This window comes from Sorex fumeus, unplaced genomic scaffold, assembly GCF_029834395.1.
Source record: "Sorex fumeus unplaced genomic scaffold, SorFum_2.1 ptg000122l, whole genome shotgun sequence".
NCBI lineage: Eukaryota > Metazoa > Chordata > Mammalia > Eulipotyphla > Soricidae > Sorex > Sorex fumeus.
The window spans coordinates 8,251,687-8,267,070 of NW_026606179.1; the positions used below are offsets into that span (position 1 = coordinate 8,251,687).

Below are 15,384 nucleotides of genomic sequence, written 5' to 3' on the forward strand. Positions count from 1 at the left end.
GCACAGAGCCAGAAGTCAGCCCTGAGCCCTGCTGAGTGTGGGTGGCCCCAAACAAACACAACTGCAGCTCCAGGCATGGCGCCTGTCAGTAGGTGAGAAACTACCGGCACCACGCTCTACGCAGGGGGCCCTACGCAGGGGGCTGAGGACAGGTGGGGAGACTCCTGGGTGACATGTGTTTCACCTGCACTGGACTCCCTGACTCCCTTTCTCAGAGGAAACTGAGGCACGGCAGAAGCAGTACACTGGTGGAGAGGGTCCTGAGGCGAAGCCCTGAGAGCCTGGCACACAGCACAGGTCCCTGGCGCCGCCTGTGGCTCCCCCACAAACACACCTGCCACTCGAGGTCACTCCGGGTGACCCCGCAGAGTGGCGTTGCTAAATGGGGAGGTGCAAAGCTCCCCGGATCATCGGTCTGCGGGGGAGGGGGTGTCCCCTCTCAGCCCCTCCCTTGGGGACCCAGGTGGTCCACTCTGTGGCCTGACCTTTCGACTCCAGCAAAACAGCTGCTCTGGCCCTGCACTTGCCCGCACCCATGCACGCACACGAACACGTGCACACAGAACCCTGCACCACACACTCACACACGCACACTGACTCCACACCACACACGACAGAAACACACTCACCAGCCCACGGGAACCCCCAGGCCTGGCAGCCTTGAGTCCTAGAACCTGGGGAACGGCCAGCCTGGCTGGCTAGCGTCTCTCCTTCTCCAGGTCTCAGTTTCCCCCCCAGAGCCTGGGGCCCCAGCCAGGTTTTGCCATGGCTCGGCAGGAGGCCATCATCATCTTGAATGAATTAAAAAAAAAAAAAAGCAGAGCCAGGGCCTGTGCCTAGTGAGCCAGGAATAAACAGCCACCAGCGCGGGCCAGCGCCCAGGGGCCAGGAATAAACAGCCCTGAGTGCTCTGAGTTTACTTTCTCAATGGGCCAAGAACACCCGAGAAAGTTCCTGACCCTAGCAGCCGAGAGGGCGCCTGGGGCGCTTGAGGAGCTGTTGGTGCGCCTGAACCGGGTCCCAAGAGCCGTGAGTGTGTGGCGGTTTCCCTATACCGCTCAGGGGTGCGGGGCCGCAGTGAGTCCCGCTGTCAGCTGGGATGCCCTGAATCATCCTCGTGCAAACTGAGCTAGACCAGCGAGAGGGCCCCATGCGATCTTCCAGCCGTCTGGCACCCCATTTCCCCCAACCCCAAGTCAGGCATTGCTTAAGCGTTTTAAGGCAAACACCAGACCTGTACTGTTGCACTCCAAAAGGGGTACAGACTGGCCCCCACCCCTCACGGTGACCAGCGGTGCTGGAGGTCCAGGCTCAGCCTGAACCCGGAAGGCTTATCCTTCCTCTGCGGTGCGCGGCTTGGCACAGGCCGGCCGGCGGGCGCTTCCAGGGCGCGAAGTGCTGCTGCGTCTTTATTAATAGCAGTGGCCGTAGTAGTAGTGGAAACGGGTGAGTCACCGCTGGCTGCCGCAGCCTCTCCTCCTGCCGACCTTGGGGGAGCGGATGGGCCCCCGGAGCCTCAGTTTCCTGCTCTGCAAACTGGGGGCGAATCTCCCTTTCCCGGTGTCAGGGAGAATTCGGTGTCAGGCGCCCAGGTAGCCTGCTCCTTCTCCTGTTCTCTAGAACTCAGCTCCAACACTCCCAGTCTGAGGGAGGAGGCTGGTGCCTGACCCTGGATCTGAGGGAGGTGACTGGGATTCTAAATCTGTGAGCCTGAGGTGGGACGTGAGGGAGGAGCTTGGGGACAGGACCCCTGGGTCTATGGGTGAGGGAGTCTGGAGGCTGGACCCATGGGTCTGAAGGAGGAGGCTGGAGACTGAAGCCCTGAATGTAAGGATGGAGGAGGCTGGGGACTGGCCTTCGGGGTCTGAGGGAGGAGGGGTCAGGGTCCTGGACTCTTGGATCTGAGGGAGGAGGCTGGGGGCTAGACACTTGGATCTGAGGAAGGTAGCGTTAGGTCCCAGATCTGAGTGTGGAGGAGACTGGGGACGGGGCCCTGGTCTGAGGGAGGAGGCTGGGAACTAAGCCCCTGAGTCTGAGGGAGGAGGCTGGGAACTAAACCGCTGGGTCTGAAGGAGGAGGCTGGGAACTGGGCCCCTGGGACTGACGGAGGAGGCTAGGGGTTGGGCCCTGGTGTTGAGCAGCCAGATGGGAGTCCCCCTCCCTGACCCCAGTTCCTAGAGGAGGCAGAATCCAAGGCCAGGGCCCCATCCCAGGTGAGGTGTGAGTGGAGCCCGTCCTCGCCCCGCTCTTGGGCCTAGCCCTTGGGGGTTCACAATATGTTTTGTCCCCTTTGTTCTGGGACCAGAGCCCAGAGTCCAGCTGGTCTAAGTTTGGAAGGGGGAGGGCGGGGGACAGCGTGTCAGAGGGGGTGAGGGAGGAGTGTGGGGTGACACGATGTCTCCGTGTGGCTGCACACACCCCCCTGTCCCATGTCCAGAGAAAGGGAGGAGGGACAAAGGGCTCTTCAAGGGAGACGTGAATAAAGCTGGGACAAGAGAGAAACCGGGGAGCGAGCCACTGAGGGCAGACGGTGGGAGGAGGAAGAGAGACAGATCAAGACAGAGACACAGAGACAGAGAGGAAGAGAGAGACACAGAGTCAGAGAGAGGGAGAAACAGGAACAGATACAGAGAAACAGGGACAGAGAGACTCAGAGACAGAGAGACACACAGAGAAAGAAAGAAACAGGGATAGAGAGGCACAGAGACAGAGAGAGACACACAAAGAGACACCAGAGAAAGAGAGAGAGAAACAGGAACAGAGAGACACAGAGGCAGAGAAACAGGGACAGAGAGAGACAGAAACAGAGAGACATAGGGAGAGAGAGACACAGAGACACAGAAACAGGAACAGAGACACAGAGATAGAGAAATAGGGATCCAGAGAGACACAGAGAGACAGAGAGAGAGAGACAGAGAAAGAAACCAAGAGAGATAGAGAGATAGCCGGGGAGCGAGGGGCATTCCCACAGGCCTTTGCCAGAGCCTGCGGGCAGCAACCAAGTGCAGACTAGGGGCAGGGAAGCTCAGCCTCACACAAGGGGCCCCGAGAGGACGCAGGCCTGGCCCAGCTCCGAAGGGCCCCTCTCACGGAACCCCAGAGTGTGCCACGCCCCGGAGCAGGCTATGGAGCTCAGGGAGCCGCAGCCTGAGGATGGGGAGCCCGAGGTGAGGGGGCGGGAGGGGGAGAGACCCGGGCCGGGAGCAGCGGTGCCCACAGGAGAAGCCCCTCTCCGGGGAAGCCCCAGCCCCATGGCCAGAGTCAGTCCCCCAGCCAGCCAGGACAGAATCAGATGGCGAGGACCGTGAGTCACCATGAGTCAGTCTCTCAGGACCGTGACCTGCGCCCCCCAACCTTGGCTGCTCCTGTGGCTCCAGACTCACCCCCGTCCCTTCCTGCAGGAGGACACGGCCACAGCCCTGCAGCGGCTGGTGGAGCTGACGGCCCCTCGAGTGACCCCCCTGAGGAGCCTGCGGGCCCAGTACCGCCTCATCCGAAAGCTCGGCTCCGGCTCCTACGGTCGCGTGCTCCTGGCCCGGCCTCACCCCGGGGGTGAGTCCCGGCCCACCAGGGCCACAGAGACACAGAGCAGGCCGGGAGGGTTTGGGACTGAGGCCTCAGAGCAGTGTTCTCTGGGAAGCAGCTCACCCAGAGGGATGAGCAGCGTGCCTGAGGGCACACAGCAAGGTGGTAGCACAGTTTGGAGCAGAGCCCAGACACCAAGTCCCTCACTTTGGGCAAGCCAAGAATTGGGACTCAAGAGGCCCAAAGGGCCCTGCAGGGTCACACACCTCACCAAAGGCACAGCAGGACGGGTGTCAGGGGACCCACTGCAACCTCCCAGGAGAAATGGCCAGGCAGTGGCCGGGCAGCCCCAAGCGGGGTTGGGGAGTGACGGGGGGGGCGGGATCTGCAATGTCTCAGTGATAAGGGCTCAGGGAGTGACTGGAGCAGAGGTGATGCGCTCAGAGGGGGTGGCAGCGGGTATGGGGCTGGGGGGGGGGGGCAGAGCAGGGCTGTAGGTCTCACTGCCTGCCACCCACTCTTTTCTCCCCACAGGTCCTGCCGTGGCCCTGAAGCTCCTGCGGCGGGACACGGTGCCCAGGAGCACCTTCCTGAGGGAGTTCTGCGTGGGCCGCTGTGTCTCCTCACACCCTGGCCTGCTGCAGACACTGGCGGGGCCTCTGCAGACACCCCAGTACTTTGCCTTTGCCCAGGAGTATGCGCCCTGTGGGGACCTCAGCAGCATGCTCCAGGAAGGGGTGAGGCCCACTCTCCCGCCAGCCTCACCCCGACAGCACGTCCGTGCCCCACACAGCTGCAGCCTGTGGCCTGCTCCTCATCCTCAGAGCAGCTGCAACTGCTCTAGACAGAGACACCTGAGCATAGGCCCCACAGGGTTTGGGGTGGGGCTGCGAGTACTTGAGATCCTGCAGGGAAGGTGTGGGAGACAGAGGGAGGCTGAGTCGGTGTTGGGCAGGGTGGGGGCCAGGACAAGGGAGGGCAGCTGGCAGTAGGGACACAGGACAGAGCTGGCCACTGCTGACACCCCTTGGCTGTGGATCCAGTTCTGGGTGGCAATTATGGGGCCTACTGGAGAGAGGGGTCTGAGGGACTCGTGGGACGGGAGCACAGGCTTGGAGTCCAGCCTCGGTTGCCTAAGCATTTAAGGATGTGCCCCATTCACAGGAGGCCAGGTCAGGACTGACTTTAGGAGGACCAAGGATCAGGGCAAGTGATCCTGAGGGAAGGCTTCAGAGGAACATCAACTCAGGGAGAAGCAGAAGAAAAGCTGGAAAGATGGAAGGGTGGGTGGAAGGGAGGAAGGAAGGAAGGAAGGAAGGAAGGAAGGAAGGAAGGAAGGAAAAGGTAACTGGTCGCTAGCCTGGTGGAGGGTGCTATGGACTGGAGACTCCTTTCTGGGGAGCTGCTGGCCACTGCTCTGCTGTCAACTGGGCAGTTGCTGCTGTGGGTTGAGCTGGGAGATACCCACCGCTCCACTGACAAAGTGACCCGCAGGAATTTAGAATGGGAGTCGGTATAGAGGGGGGATTCAGATTATTAAGGACTGAGACTGCTATGAGGGTTGTGATTTGGAGAAACACAGAAGTAGATTTGCGCACTGGGCATAGGAGACAGTTTAATGGGGCTAAAAGAGCTCCTGGTCCCATTTGGGGCTCCAGTGCAGACATGAGCAGCCCGAAAGGGCAGATGACCAGACGACAATCACATGATCTGGAGAATTTGGCAGGGACATTTGAAGTTACCTTAATGTGGGGGATTTGGACTCTTTTTGTTTTGTGCTGGACCATACCTGGCATTTCTCAGTGAATATTCCCGGCTCTAGTCCCAGGGGTCACTCCTGGCAGTGACGGGGGCGTCCTCTGCAGTGCCGGCAATGGAGTCGGGGACCCTGGATCCTTAAACCCCAAGTAAAGAGGGAAGGAAGCCCCTGACTGTGGCCTTGACCCAGCCTCTCTCCTTGACCCAGGGCCTTCCGGAGCAGTTGCTGAAGCGGGTGGCGGCGCAACTGGCCGCGGCCCTGGACTTCCTGCACGGCCGGGGCCTGGTTCATGCTGATGTCAAGCCAGACAACGTGCTGGTCTTCGACCGGGTCTGCAGCCGGGTGGCCCTGGGGGACCTGGGCCTCACCCGGCCCGAGGGCAGCCCGGCCCTCGCGCCCCCCAGGCCCCTGCCCTCTGCGCCCCCAGAGCTCTGCCTCCTGCTCCCCACCGCCACCCTACCCCTGCGGCCTGCTGTGGACTCCTGGGGCCTGGGGGTGCTCCTGTTCTGCACCGCCACTGCCAGCTTCCCCTGGGATGTGGCGCTGGCCCCTGACCCCGAATTTGAAGCCTTTGCTGGGTGGGTGACTGCCCGGCCTCAGCCTCCTCAGCCCCCGCCCCCTTGGGACCAGTTCTCACCTGCAGCCCTGGCTTTGCTCCGGGGGCTCCTGGACCTGGACCCTGAGACGAGGAGCCCTCCACTGTTGGTCCTGGAGTTCCTGGGGGATGACTGGGGGCTGGAGAGGGACAGAGCAGGGACCGGGGACTCTGTGGGGGATGGGGAGGAAGTGGGGGAGGAGGGGGGCTCGAGCTTGGAGGAGTGGACAGATGGGGATGAGGAGGATGAGGGTGAGAGGAGGGTGGGGACAGACATAGACACACCCTGAGCTGACAGAGGAGAGGCCCGACTCTGGGGGACAGAACAGTACACTGTCCCCCCAGACTGCCTGGGCTCTGAATCCCTGCAGCCAGCCCCAGCCCCGATTCCTCCAGCCCCTCTCAGACCTGGGGGGGAGTGCGCAGCACTCAGGGACCCGGTGTGGCTCTGGGCTCAGCCCAGGGAAGCCTTCCTCACCTCTGTGGGCCCCCGCAGCACCAACATTCCTGGCCGGTCTCTGATCACTGCCACCTGCACGTGCAATTATTTGCACACCCACATGCGTGCACACAGGCATATACAGACACGTGTACACAAGGACACACACAGATGGGCACACCCACACCCACACACAGAGGCACATAACCCCCCCACAGAGGCACATGCACACCCACATGTGCACCCATACATTCAAACACAGGTACACAAGCCCAGTACACACATGCAGGCATGCGTATCCACATACATGCACACATGCAGTCCCATATGCATGTATGCACACACAAACCCAACATGTACATTCACATGCACACAAGCACTAATAGCCCACACCCCATGCACACCTCACAATCGTGCATGTACACAGGTGACTTGTGACACCCATCTATACATCAGTGCTCATCCCTGGAGCCCCTTCCTCAGCTCTGCGCTCCCCTCCCCGCCGGGGGTGCCTGTTCCCTGCCAGGCAGATTCTGGGAGCCCCTGGGCAGGGGCAGGCTGGGTCTTACCTCCCACACTGTGTCTGGGGCAGTATCTGTCCTTCCTGTGTCTTCATGGATTGCAGCCTGGTGCCTGGCCTGAGGGCGACACAGGCCTGGGGAGCATTAGTGAGGGGCATAGGAGGGCGGGCTGAGAGCATCCTCCAAGCTTGGACAAATGCCCTCTGGACTGGGTGAGGTGCTGCCCTACCGGGCCAGGTTACCTGACCCCCAGGCAGCAAAGAATCATTCTGGAATAAAGTGATTGAACACACCAACTGAGCTCATTTAGTGCCTTTGTTGTAATCCTGCAGGCTAGGTGCGTCCAACCTCCTCCTTCAGACCAGGGGTACAGACCCCAGCTCTCCCCCCACAGATTAAGGGTCCAGAACGCCGAACTCCGCAGACTAAGAAAGGAAGCTCCTCCTGGTGGCCTTCGCCGCCTCCCTGTGCTGGCCGTTGGACACCTGCTTCCCCTCCCCTAACCCCTGGACGCTCTTCCCCCCTCCCCCTCCCTGTCCCAACTGCCCCCAGAGTCCCTGGCCACCCCCAACCAAACTCTTATGTCTGATCTACCAGTGGTCAATAGAGGGCAACGGGAGGCCAGATGGGGAAGCCACAGGGGTGACCTCGCCCCTCAGGGATTCCACTCCCTGCTGAGTTCCCAGCCCCAGGAGTCCACCTGCAGGGCAACAAATAAATGGCCACACTTCTGGAAGTCACCGCGCGATGGCGCTGTGCTCGCGTCCTGAGGAGGCGGGGCGGGGCTACGACCCCCAGGCTGGGGCGGGTCTTACTCCTGGACAGCGCTGCTGGCCTGCGCCCCAGGACCGGTCACTAACCACAGCGGACAGCGGAGGGCCAGGCCAGCCTGCAAGAGGAGAGGTGTGGAGGTCACTGCGCTCCGCAGAAGCGGGGGTTATTGACCTGAGGAGCACCTGAGAAGGGAACCAGACAGGTGGCTGGGCGTGCAAGGGGTGGGCCTGCACCTGGGGGCTGCAGAGGGTCGAGGGGAGGGCCAGAGACGGGTTCTGGTCTGGGAGTGTGCACACTTTGGGAAGTGTGGGCCGTGGGCCAGGCCCGAGACTGGGGGGCCGACCCCTGGGTCTAAGGGAGAGGTCTAGAGACCAGACCCCTGGATCTGAGGGAGGAAGAGCTGGATTGGACACCTGGGTCTGAGGAGGAGGGGCTGAAATCCCAGGTCTGAGGGAGGAGGCTCTGGCGTCTGACAGCAGTGCTGAAATCAGAGTCCAGATGTCCCAAGGGCTCACCGGTAAGTCCCTGCTCACGCTCAGGCCCCAGGCGTCCCGAGCACAGGGGCAGAGAGCCTGCCTGCTCTCAGATGAGCCCTCACCCACCCCACTCGAGTGTTTGCTTTGGATACAAGGTTGGGGTGTCTCGAGTTATCTGGTTCATCTTTCACCCTGGGGACGCGGGGTGGTGCAGAGAAGTCAAGGTGGGGGTGAGGGACATCTGTGGCCGTGGACTTGACCTGAGCCCACACCAGTGATGGGCACTGGCTTCTCAGATGTCTCCAGTGAGGGGAGACTGAGTCACAGTGATTCTTGTCAGTGAGACCCCAGCCTTCCTCCCTCTACCTAGCCTGGACCCCCGCCCCTCTGGAGGGCACCATGTCCACTCCCCACCTTTGCAGGGATGCCGGGCACGCGGCTGGAAGAGGAGCAGGTCGAGGCGGAGGAGGCAGAGACGGCGGACGAGGACCTGGGCGGCCTGACCCGTGAGGAGCTGCGGCAGGGCCAGGAGGCAGCACTGGCGCTGGAGGACATGATGGCGCTGAGTGCGCAGACGCTGGTGCGGGCTGAGGTGGAGGAGCTGTACCAGCCCGTGCGGCCCCTGGGCCAGGGCCGTTACGGCCAAGTGCTGCTGGTCACACACCGCCAGAAAGGTACAGGGTGCGACCAGTGCCTGTACCCCGGCCCCCTGCCCAGCTGGGTCCCCTCACTGACCCTCGGCACCTCCCTCCAGCCTGAGACCCAGCTCTGAGCACATGCCCTGCTGACTGACTCCTGCTGGTCACAGTCCCCTCCATGTGATCTCACTTGCCCACACCTGGTGGCCAGGAGGGACCTGAGCTTCGGTGGGCTGACACTCAGAAGGCAGTTGTGGGCCCATGTGCGGTCCCCCACCCTGTGACACCATCCTGCACCCACACACCTGCCAGCTCCTCCCTGGGATGACAGAATTCAGGAGAAAAGACCAAGGAGCACGAGGGGCAGGTGGAGGGTGGGCTCGGGCGCAAAGGGGATCACTAAGGCCATGCTAGGGTTTGGGGGTGAGGGCTGCTCGAATTGAGCCACACATGGTCCCAGGTTCTGAGCACAATTCCACCTCTCCAGCTGCTCATCGAGGCTGAGGCAGAGCACTTAGGGGTGTACCCCGCCTGGTACTGATGACCCAAACCCCATAGTCCCCAGAGCATTGCTGCCGTGGCTCTGGAGGTCTCTCATGGCAGCATGGTGTCCTAAGTATAATGAGGAGGGCTGCTTGGGAATGTGAGCACTACATGGGAGGACTCCCAGAAAAAGTGAAGGGGGAGAGTCTGCTGAGTCACAGAGATAGTGCAGAGGCTAAGATGCTTGCCTTACACACACTGACCCCGGTTCAATTCTCAACACCAAGTAGGGTCCCTGAAGTCAGCCAGGAGTGATCCCCAAGCACAGAGCCAGGCGTCACCCTGAACACAGAACCAGGAGTGAGCCTGGAGCACAGAGCCAGGAATGAGCCCCAAGCACAGAGCCAGGAGCGATCCCTGAGCACAAAGCTGGGAGTGAGCCCTGACCACAGAATCGGGAGTCAGCCCTGACCACAGAGTCAAGAGTCAGCCCCAAACACAGAGCTAGGAGTCAGCCCCGAGCACAGAGTCGGGAGCGAGCCTGAGCACTGCCAGGTGTGGGTCACAAACTAAAGACTGCAGGGTGTGGCCAACCCCATGACTGGTGCAAGGCACTTGGGGGGGGGGGGGCGCAGAGGGAGCTGTGGGCCTGACCCTGCCACTGCCCCCTGTGCCCCCAGGCACTTCCCTGGCCCTGAAGCAGCTGCCCAAGCCCTCCACCACCCTGCGCAGTTTCCTGCACGAGTTCTGCGTGGGCCTGTGTCTGGGCGCGCACGCCGCCATCGTCACGGCCTACGGCATCGCCATCGAGTCTGTGGGCTCCTACAGCTTCCTGTGCGAGCCCGTCCTCCACGGGGACCTCATCGCCTTCATCGAGCCCAAGGTCGGTGGGCGCCTCCGCCTCCCTGCCCCGCGCTGCGTCGCGTGCCCGCTGGGGCGTCTTGGGCTCCGGGCGGGTGCTGACCGCTGTGCCCGCAGGTGGGGCTGCCCCCGGGCGCGGCGCAGCGCTGCGCGGTGCAGCTGGCATCGGCGCTGGAGCACGTGCACGCGCGCGGCCTGGTGTACCGAGACCTGAAGCCCGAGAATGTGCTGGTGTGCGACGCGCGCTGCCGGCGGGTCAAGCTCACGGACTTCGGCCACACGCGGCCCCGGGGGACGCTGCTGCGCCTGACCGGGCCGCCCATCCCCTACACGGCTCCCGAGCTATGCGAGCCGCCGCCGCTGCCCGAGGGGCTGCCCATCCAGCCGGCACTGGACGCCTGGGCGCTGGGTGTGCTGCTCTTCTGCCTGCTCACCGGCTACTTCCCCTGGGACCAGCCGCTGCCCACCGCCGACCCTTTCTTCGAGGACTTCGTGGTGTGGCGCGCCTCGGGCCTGCCTGAGGACCGGCCACAGCCCTGGGGTGGCTTGACGCCGGCCGCCGACGCCCTGCTGTGGGAGCTGCTGGACCCCCAGCCCCGCAGCAGGAGCCCCGTGAGCTGTGTGAGGGCCTACCTGGGCCAACCCTGGAAGCAGCAGGAGGGAGCGGAGGAGATGGGAGAGTGAGCCCCGGCCCCCAAGCCCTCCATCCCTCCCTCTGCCAGTCCTGCCTGCCGACCCACGTGCTCTGGCCAGAGTAGGCCTGTCCACTCCTGTTGCTGGAGCCCTCCCGTGCTGCAATGCCCCGGCCCCTTTCTTAGAGAGGTGAGGAGGGGAGTGCTCTCCTCTCCCGCCTCAGCTCTACAATAAAGTCCAGCTGGCCAGTGCTGTGTGCTGTGTCCTCTGCTCTGGGACGGGCCGAAGGTCGGGGGAGGGAGATGGGGGGGATATCCCAGGCTGCCTGGGTGTATGTGTCAGACTGCCAGGGAGCAAGTGGGCTCAGCCAGTCCTATTTGGGATGTACACAGAGCATGCTGGCAGAGCCTGAGGCTTGGATGGCAGCAGGGGCTAGAGCACATGTGAATGTGTGTGCATGTGTGTGAACATGTGTGAGTATGCATATGTGCATGTGCATGTATGTGCATGTGAGAGTATGTGTGAGAATGTGTGCACATGTGCATGCGTGTGATGGTGCATATGAGCATATGTGTGTGTGAGCATGTGTGTGTGAGTACACATGTAGGCTTTGGGTCTATGTGTTCTGTAGTAGGGTGTCCTGTGTCCCCCCTCTGGCATGGCTAACCTGAGTGGACACCAGATCCATGTGTGTGTCCAGAGAGCTTGGTACGTGTCCATGGGCAGCGTGCAGGATCACTCGGGCTGTGCTGCCCATGGCAGACACTTTCTCTTCCTCTTTGTGTCCTTCTTGGCCACCCGCCCAGAGCAAAGCTACAACTCGGGGCTGATCGGGTGTCACTGTCCTTGTCCTGCACCCCACCAGTTCCCCCTGCTGTGGCCTCCATGGTGGAGGCTGGGGGCAATCCTAGTGTACAGTGACCTTCAGAGCTGTAGAATTCCAAACTAGGCTCTGTCCTGGGGGTTCCAGGAGCATCTCTGGGGGAGGGGATTTTATCGGAAAAGGGGGTGTAGTGGGGTGCTGGCCAACCCAGGTGAGCTTTCTGGAGTGGGTATTGCTAGGGAGGGTAAGGTACAGGGGGTACAGTATCTCCTGCCACTTCATCCATGGATCTGAAATAGTCCCAGCCACTGCCCATGGGCCACCGGCCAAGAATGTGTCCCCAAAAGCTGGTGGAGGGAGGGGAGGCCTGGAGGGTGCTAATTGGTGGTAGCAGCTGTGGATTAACAGGTGTCAAGGACTCTCCTAATCAGGCTGACTAAGAGCTGTTCCACTCCCAACACTTCCCAATTCAGATAGGGCATGAGAGTGCACTGGCCCCTGCTGACTGGGGAGGAGTGAGAGTGAGTGAGGGGCTGGGTCAGGGGCTCCGCCAGACACCACAGTCCCCTAGGCATTGCCAGGTGTGTTCTGTAGGGCCCCAGCACCATAGGGTTATGGGGTACCCCCAGCACTGACCCTCAGGCCCAGGTACCCCAGCACTCTCATACCTTAACTCTGGGATGTACACTGCGGCTCTCACTCTGGAGAAGCGGCCTTCCTTCCCTCTCTCTCTCTCTCTTTCCCTCTCTCTCTCTCTCTCTCTCTCCCTCTTTCTCTTCCTCTCTCCCCATTTCACCCTCCCCCGTTCCTCAAAATTTCCAAATAAAAGCTATTACTTAAAAAAGAAAGAAAAAAAAGGTGTTGGTGTCCAATGTAAAATGGCCAAGAGGCTTTGGGAGGCAGGGGGACGGGCTACCGCATGTTCTGCAAGCATGGTGGCCTGACTCCCCCTGGGCATGACCCTGAAGCAAACAAAACAAAAGCTGGGACAGAGGTGTAATTCAGGGGTTGGTCCTCATACCTGGCCTGAGAACCGCAGGGTCCATCCCCAGCACCACAGGTACCTGAACACCAGCGCAACTGCGAAGAAAACGGACTGATGGCGCAGGACCGAGGTCTCTTCCCCCCTTCCTCTTTCTCCCTTTCCCCTCCCTCTCTCCCCCTTTCCCCTCCCTCTCCCCCTGTCCCTCTATCTTTCTCCCTCTCTCCTTGCTCCCCTCTTTCCCCCTCTCCCCCCTTTCCAGGTCTCATTTCCTGTCTCTGCCCGTCCCCTCCCCCACATCTCTCCCTCTCTCTCCCTCATGCCCCCATCTCTCCCCCTTCCCTGTCTCCCACCCTCCCTCAGCTGCACCCCTGCTTCCTGGAATCCAGCTTGGCCTGAGTGGGGCTCATTTTCCAGCTCGTGAGTACCTACTCACAGTGCCGATTTGCTAGCCCCAGATCTCCCCAAAATATTACATCTCTACCTGGCCTGTGGCCCCTGACCAGGGAGGTGCAGGGAGGTGGGGAGCACTCCAGCACCCCGCTCAGTCCCACTGACTCTTGTGAACTGAGGTCCTGGCTTCCCCACCTTTGCTGGCAGTTATGTGCTTATAGGCATATGTGTGTGCATACGTGTGTGTCTACATGATCACATGCCTGTGAGTATGCATACATGCCTGAGCAAATGTTTGTGTGCATGTATGTACGTGTACATGTGTACATGAGCACATGCCCATGTGCATGTTTGTGAGTGTTGCATGTGTGTGCTTGCGTGAGCACATGTCTGTGTGAGTATGTATATGTATGTGTGTGCATGCCTACGTGAGCACATGCCTGTGTGCATGTGTGTGTGCCTATGTGAGCACATGCCTGTGTGTAGTGTGTATATGTGTATGTGCATGCGTGAGCACATGCCTGTGTGCATGTGCATGTGTGTGTGCCTGTGTGAGCACATGCCCGTGTACACACATGTCTATAACCCTAGCAGATGTTAAGTTTTGTTTTTTTCCTGCCCCCGCGGGGCTTACTGGGGCCCTGTAGCACCTGTCATGGGTTTTCTGGGGCTTGGCAGGCTCAGGCAGAGCTCAGCTGTCCCGAGGGTGGAGTCTGGGTGGGGTAATTGCCCATCCTGGCCTCGTGCCCAGGGCCAGATGTTGGGGCTTAGCTGCCTGGCCAGGCGGGATAGAGTGACCAGGCCATTAAGCTCTAGCTTCTTCAATGCTGGCGGACAGTGGCAGGAGTGGGTGGGGGCTTCAGGCCCAAGGACAGACTGACCCCACCTGGCTGGCAGAGTGGTCGGGAGGCTAGCAATGGGGTCTCCCATGCCTCTGGGAAGAAAGGAGGCCGCTGCGTCCAAGTTGGGGCACTGTCCTCCGAGCCCCAGAGTCCTGCCCAGCCGCTGTCAGCAGTTATTTCAGTCTCGGGGCTTACTGGGAACAGGACAGTGAATTCCCACTGTACTCCCGGGCCTATTGGCGGGGGCATGGCCCACACAGGACCCTGCCACTTCCCCCCAGCAAGTAACTGGACCCTGATGGCCTTTGCAGGCTGCATGACCGTCCAGACCCACTGAGCCAGACTCTGGTGTGGGAGGGGAGGGAGCACTGACTTCCCGCAGGGGCCACTGGAAATATAGAGCATCTGGGAAATCTTTCAAGCCAGCCCCCAAGTTAACAGCTACAGAGAAAGGAGACGCTATCAAACCCCTCAAAGGGGGCTGTTGTGGAATTTCAAGTCTGAGCTCTGGGCCAAGGGAAAGGTGTGAAAACTGGTGCCCCATGGTTCCAGCACTCAGCTCTGCTTCTGCTATGTGGCCTCTGATAGGAGGCTTACCCTCTCTGAACCTGGCCCTGTCTTCCCTGCAACGGCTGTGCTAAGCACTGGGCACAGCCATCTGAGCTCAGTAATGAGTGAGGCAGGAGTTATTTAAGCTCAGGAGGTGTTGCTCATGATCAGGGTGGGAAACACCCCTAATCAGTCACAGGAGGTTCCTGATCACTGCAGTCAGGCATCAGGAGGAAAGACTGCTGCCCCCCAGGCCTCCTGTACAGCTGGAGGTCTGTTCAGGTCCACAGGACTCAGACCCAGGCCCTCTGCACTGGCCTGGTCACAGCCACTAGCCAGTGTGGCTGCAAAGCAGGAAGGATGTCACTGCACTTAGTGCCTCAGGAGACCATATGACTGGTCAGCACTGTTCTTGTGCATGTGTTTGTTCCAAAGAACGCTGCAGTCTGTGCACCCAGAGGTGGGAGCACAGACCTCTTGGAAGATGCATTGCTGCCTGGTGGGGCTCATCACTGCTGCGTCATTGTCCTTGTGGTTCTCACAAGCAGGACAATCCCATCACCATCAGTGCCATTATCCTCATCACATTTTCATCACCATCATCCCTATCATCTCCACCATCACCTCCATCACTGTCACTGCCATCATTACCCCCATCTCTATAATCTCTATCACATCACCTCCACCACCACCATCTCCATCATTTCTATCACCTCCATCTTCATCATCCCCATTGCTATCTCTGTCATCTCTATCAATTCCATCTCCATCATCACCATCACCTTCATCATCACTTCCACCACCTCCACCTCATCACCTCCATCACTATTCTCACTATCACATCCATCATCACCTCCACCATCACTTCCATCTCAACCACCTCTATCTCAAATAACCTCCACCATCTCTCCCATCACCATCATCACCATCACCCCCAGCATCACCGCCATCAGCACTGTCTCCGTTCCCATCCCCTCCTTCCACCACTGACAGTCATCTCAGTCCTGACCACCAGTTATCTCCTTGGCCACCCTGCACCTCAGAGAGCAGTGACAGTCACTGATCCAGATGAGTCCTGTGGTCCCACTTGC

The 15,384-nt window shown here is 60.5% G+C and overlaps 2 protein-coding genes across 2 annotated transcripts; both read left to right on the plus strand.

Moving 5' to 3' along the window:
* Positions 1-2,509: 2,509 nt before the first annotated feature.
* SBK3 (SH3 domain binding kinase family member 3) lies at positions 2,510-6,169 on the plus strand. Its single transcript, XM_056137216.1, has 4 exons — positions 2,510-3,167; positions 3,402-3,552; positions 4,060-4,262; positions 5,492-6,169. Exons 1-4 carry the CDS (start codon positions 3,126-3,128, stop codon positions 6,167-6,169), a joined length of 1,074 nt encoding a protein of 357 aa, XP_055993191.1. The 5' UTR covers positions 2,510-3,125.
* Positions 6,170-7,992: 1,823 nt separating this feature from the next.
* On the plus strand, positions 7,993-10,755 carry SBK2 (SH3 domain binding kinase family member 2). Its single transcript, XM_056137217.1, has 4 exons — positions 7,993-8,130; positions 8,512-8,763; positions 9,891-10,093; positions 10,189-10,755. Exons 1-4 carry the CDS (start codon positions 8,112-8,114, stop codon positions 10,753-10,755), a joined length of 1,041 nt encoding a protein of 346 aa, XP_055993192.1. The 5' UTR covers positions 7,993-8,111.
* Positions 10,756-15,384: the final 4,629 nt, after the last annotated feature.

Bases quoted from the DNA above. Each gene is read 5' to 3' on its own strand.
- SBK3 (XM_056137216.1), top strand. From the start codon at position 3,126: ATGGAGCTCAGGGAGCCGCAGCCTGAGGATGGGGAGCCCGAG. The intron at 3,553-4,059 runs GTGAGTCCCGGC...TTCTCCCCACAG, and splicing joins GGCCCGGCCTCACCCCGGGG to GTCCTGCCGTGGCCCTGAAG. The intron at 4,263-5,491 runs GTGAGGCCCACT...TCCTTGACCCAG, and splicing joins GCAGCATGCTCCAGGAAGGG to GGCCTTCCGGAGCAGTTGCT.
- SBK2 (XM_056137217.1), top strand. The intron at 8,764-9,890 runs GTACAGGGTGCG...CTGTGCCCCCAG, and splicing joins GGTCACACACCGCCAGAAAG to GCACTTCCCTGGCCCTGAAG. The intron at 10,094-10,188 runs GTCGGTGGGCGC...CTGTGCCCGCAG, and splicing joins TCGCCTTCATCGAGCCCAAG to GTGGGGCTGCCCCCGGGCGC.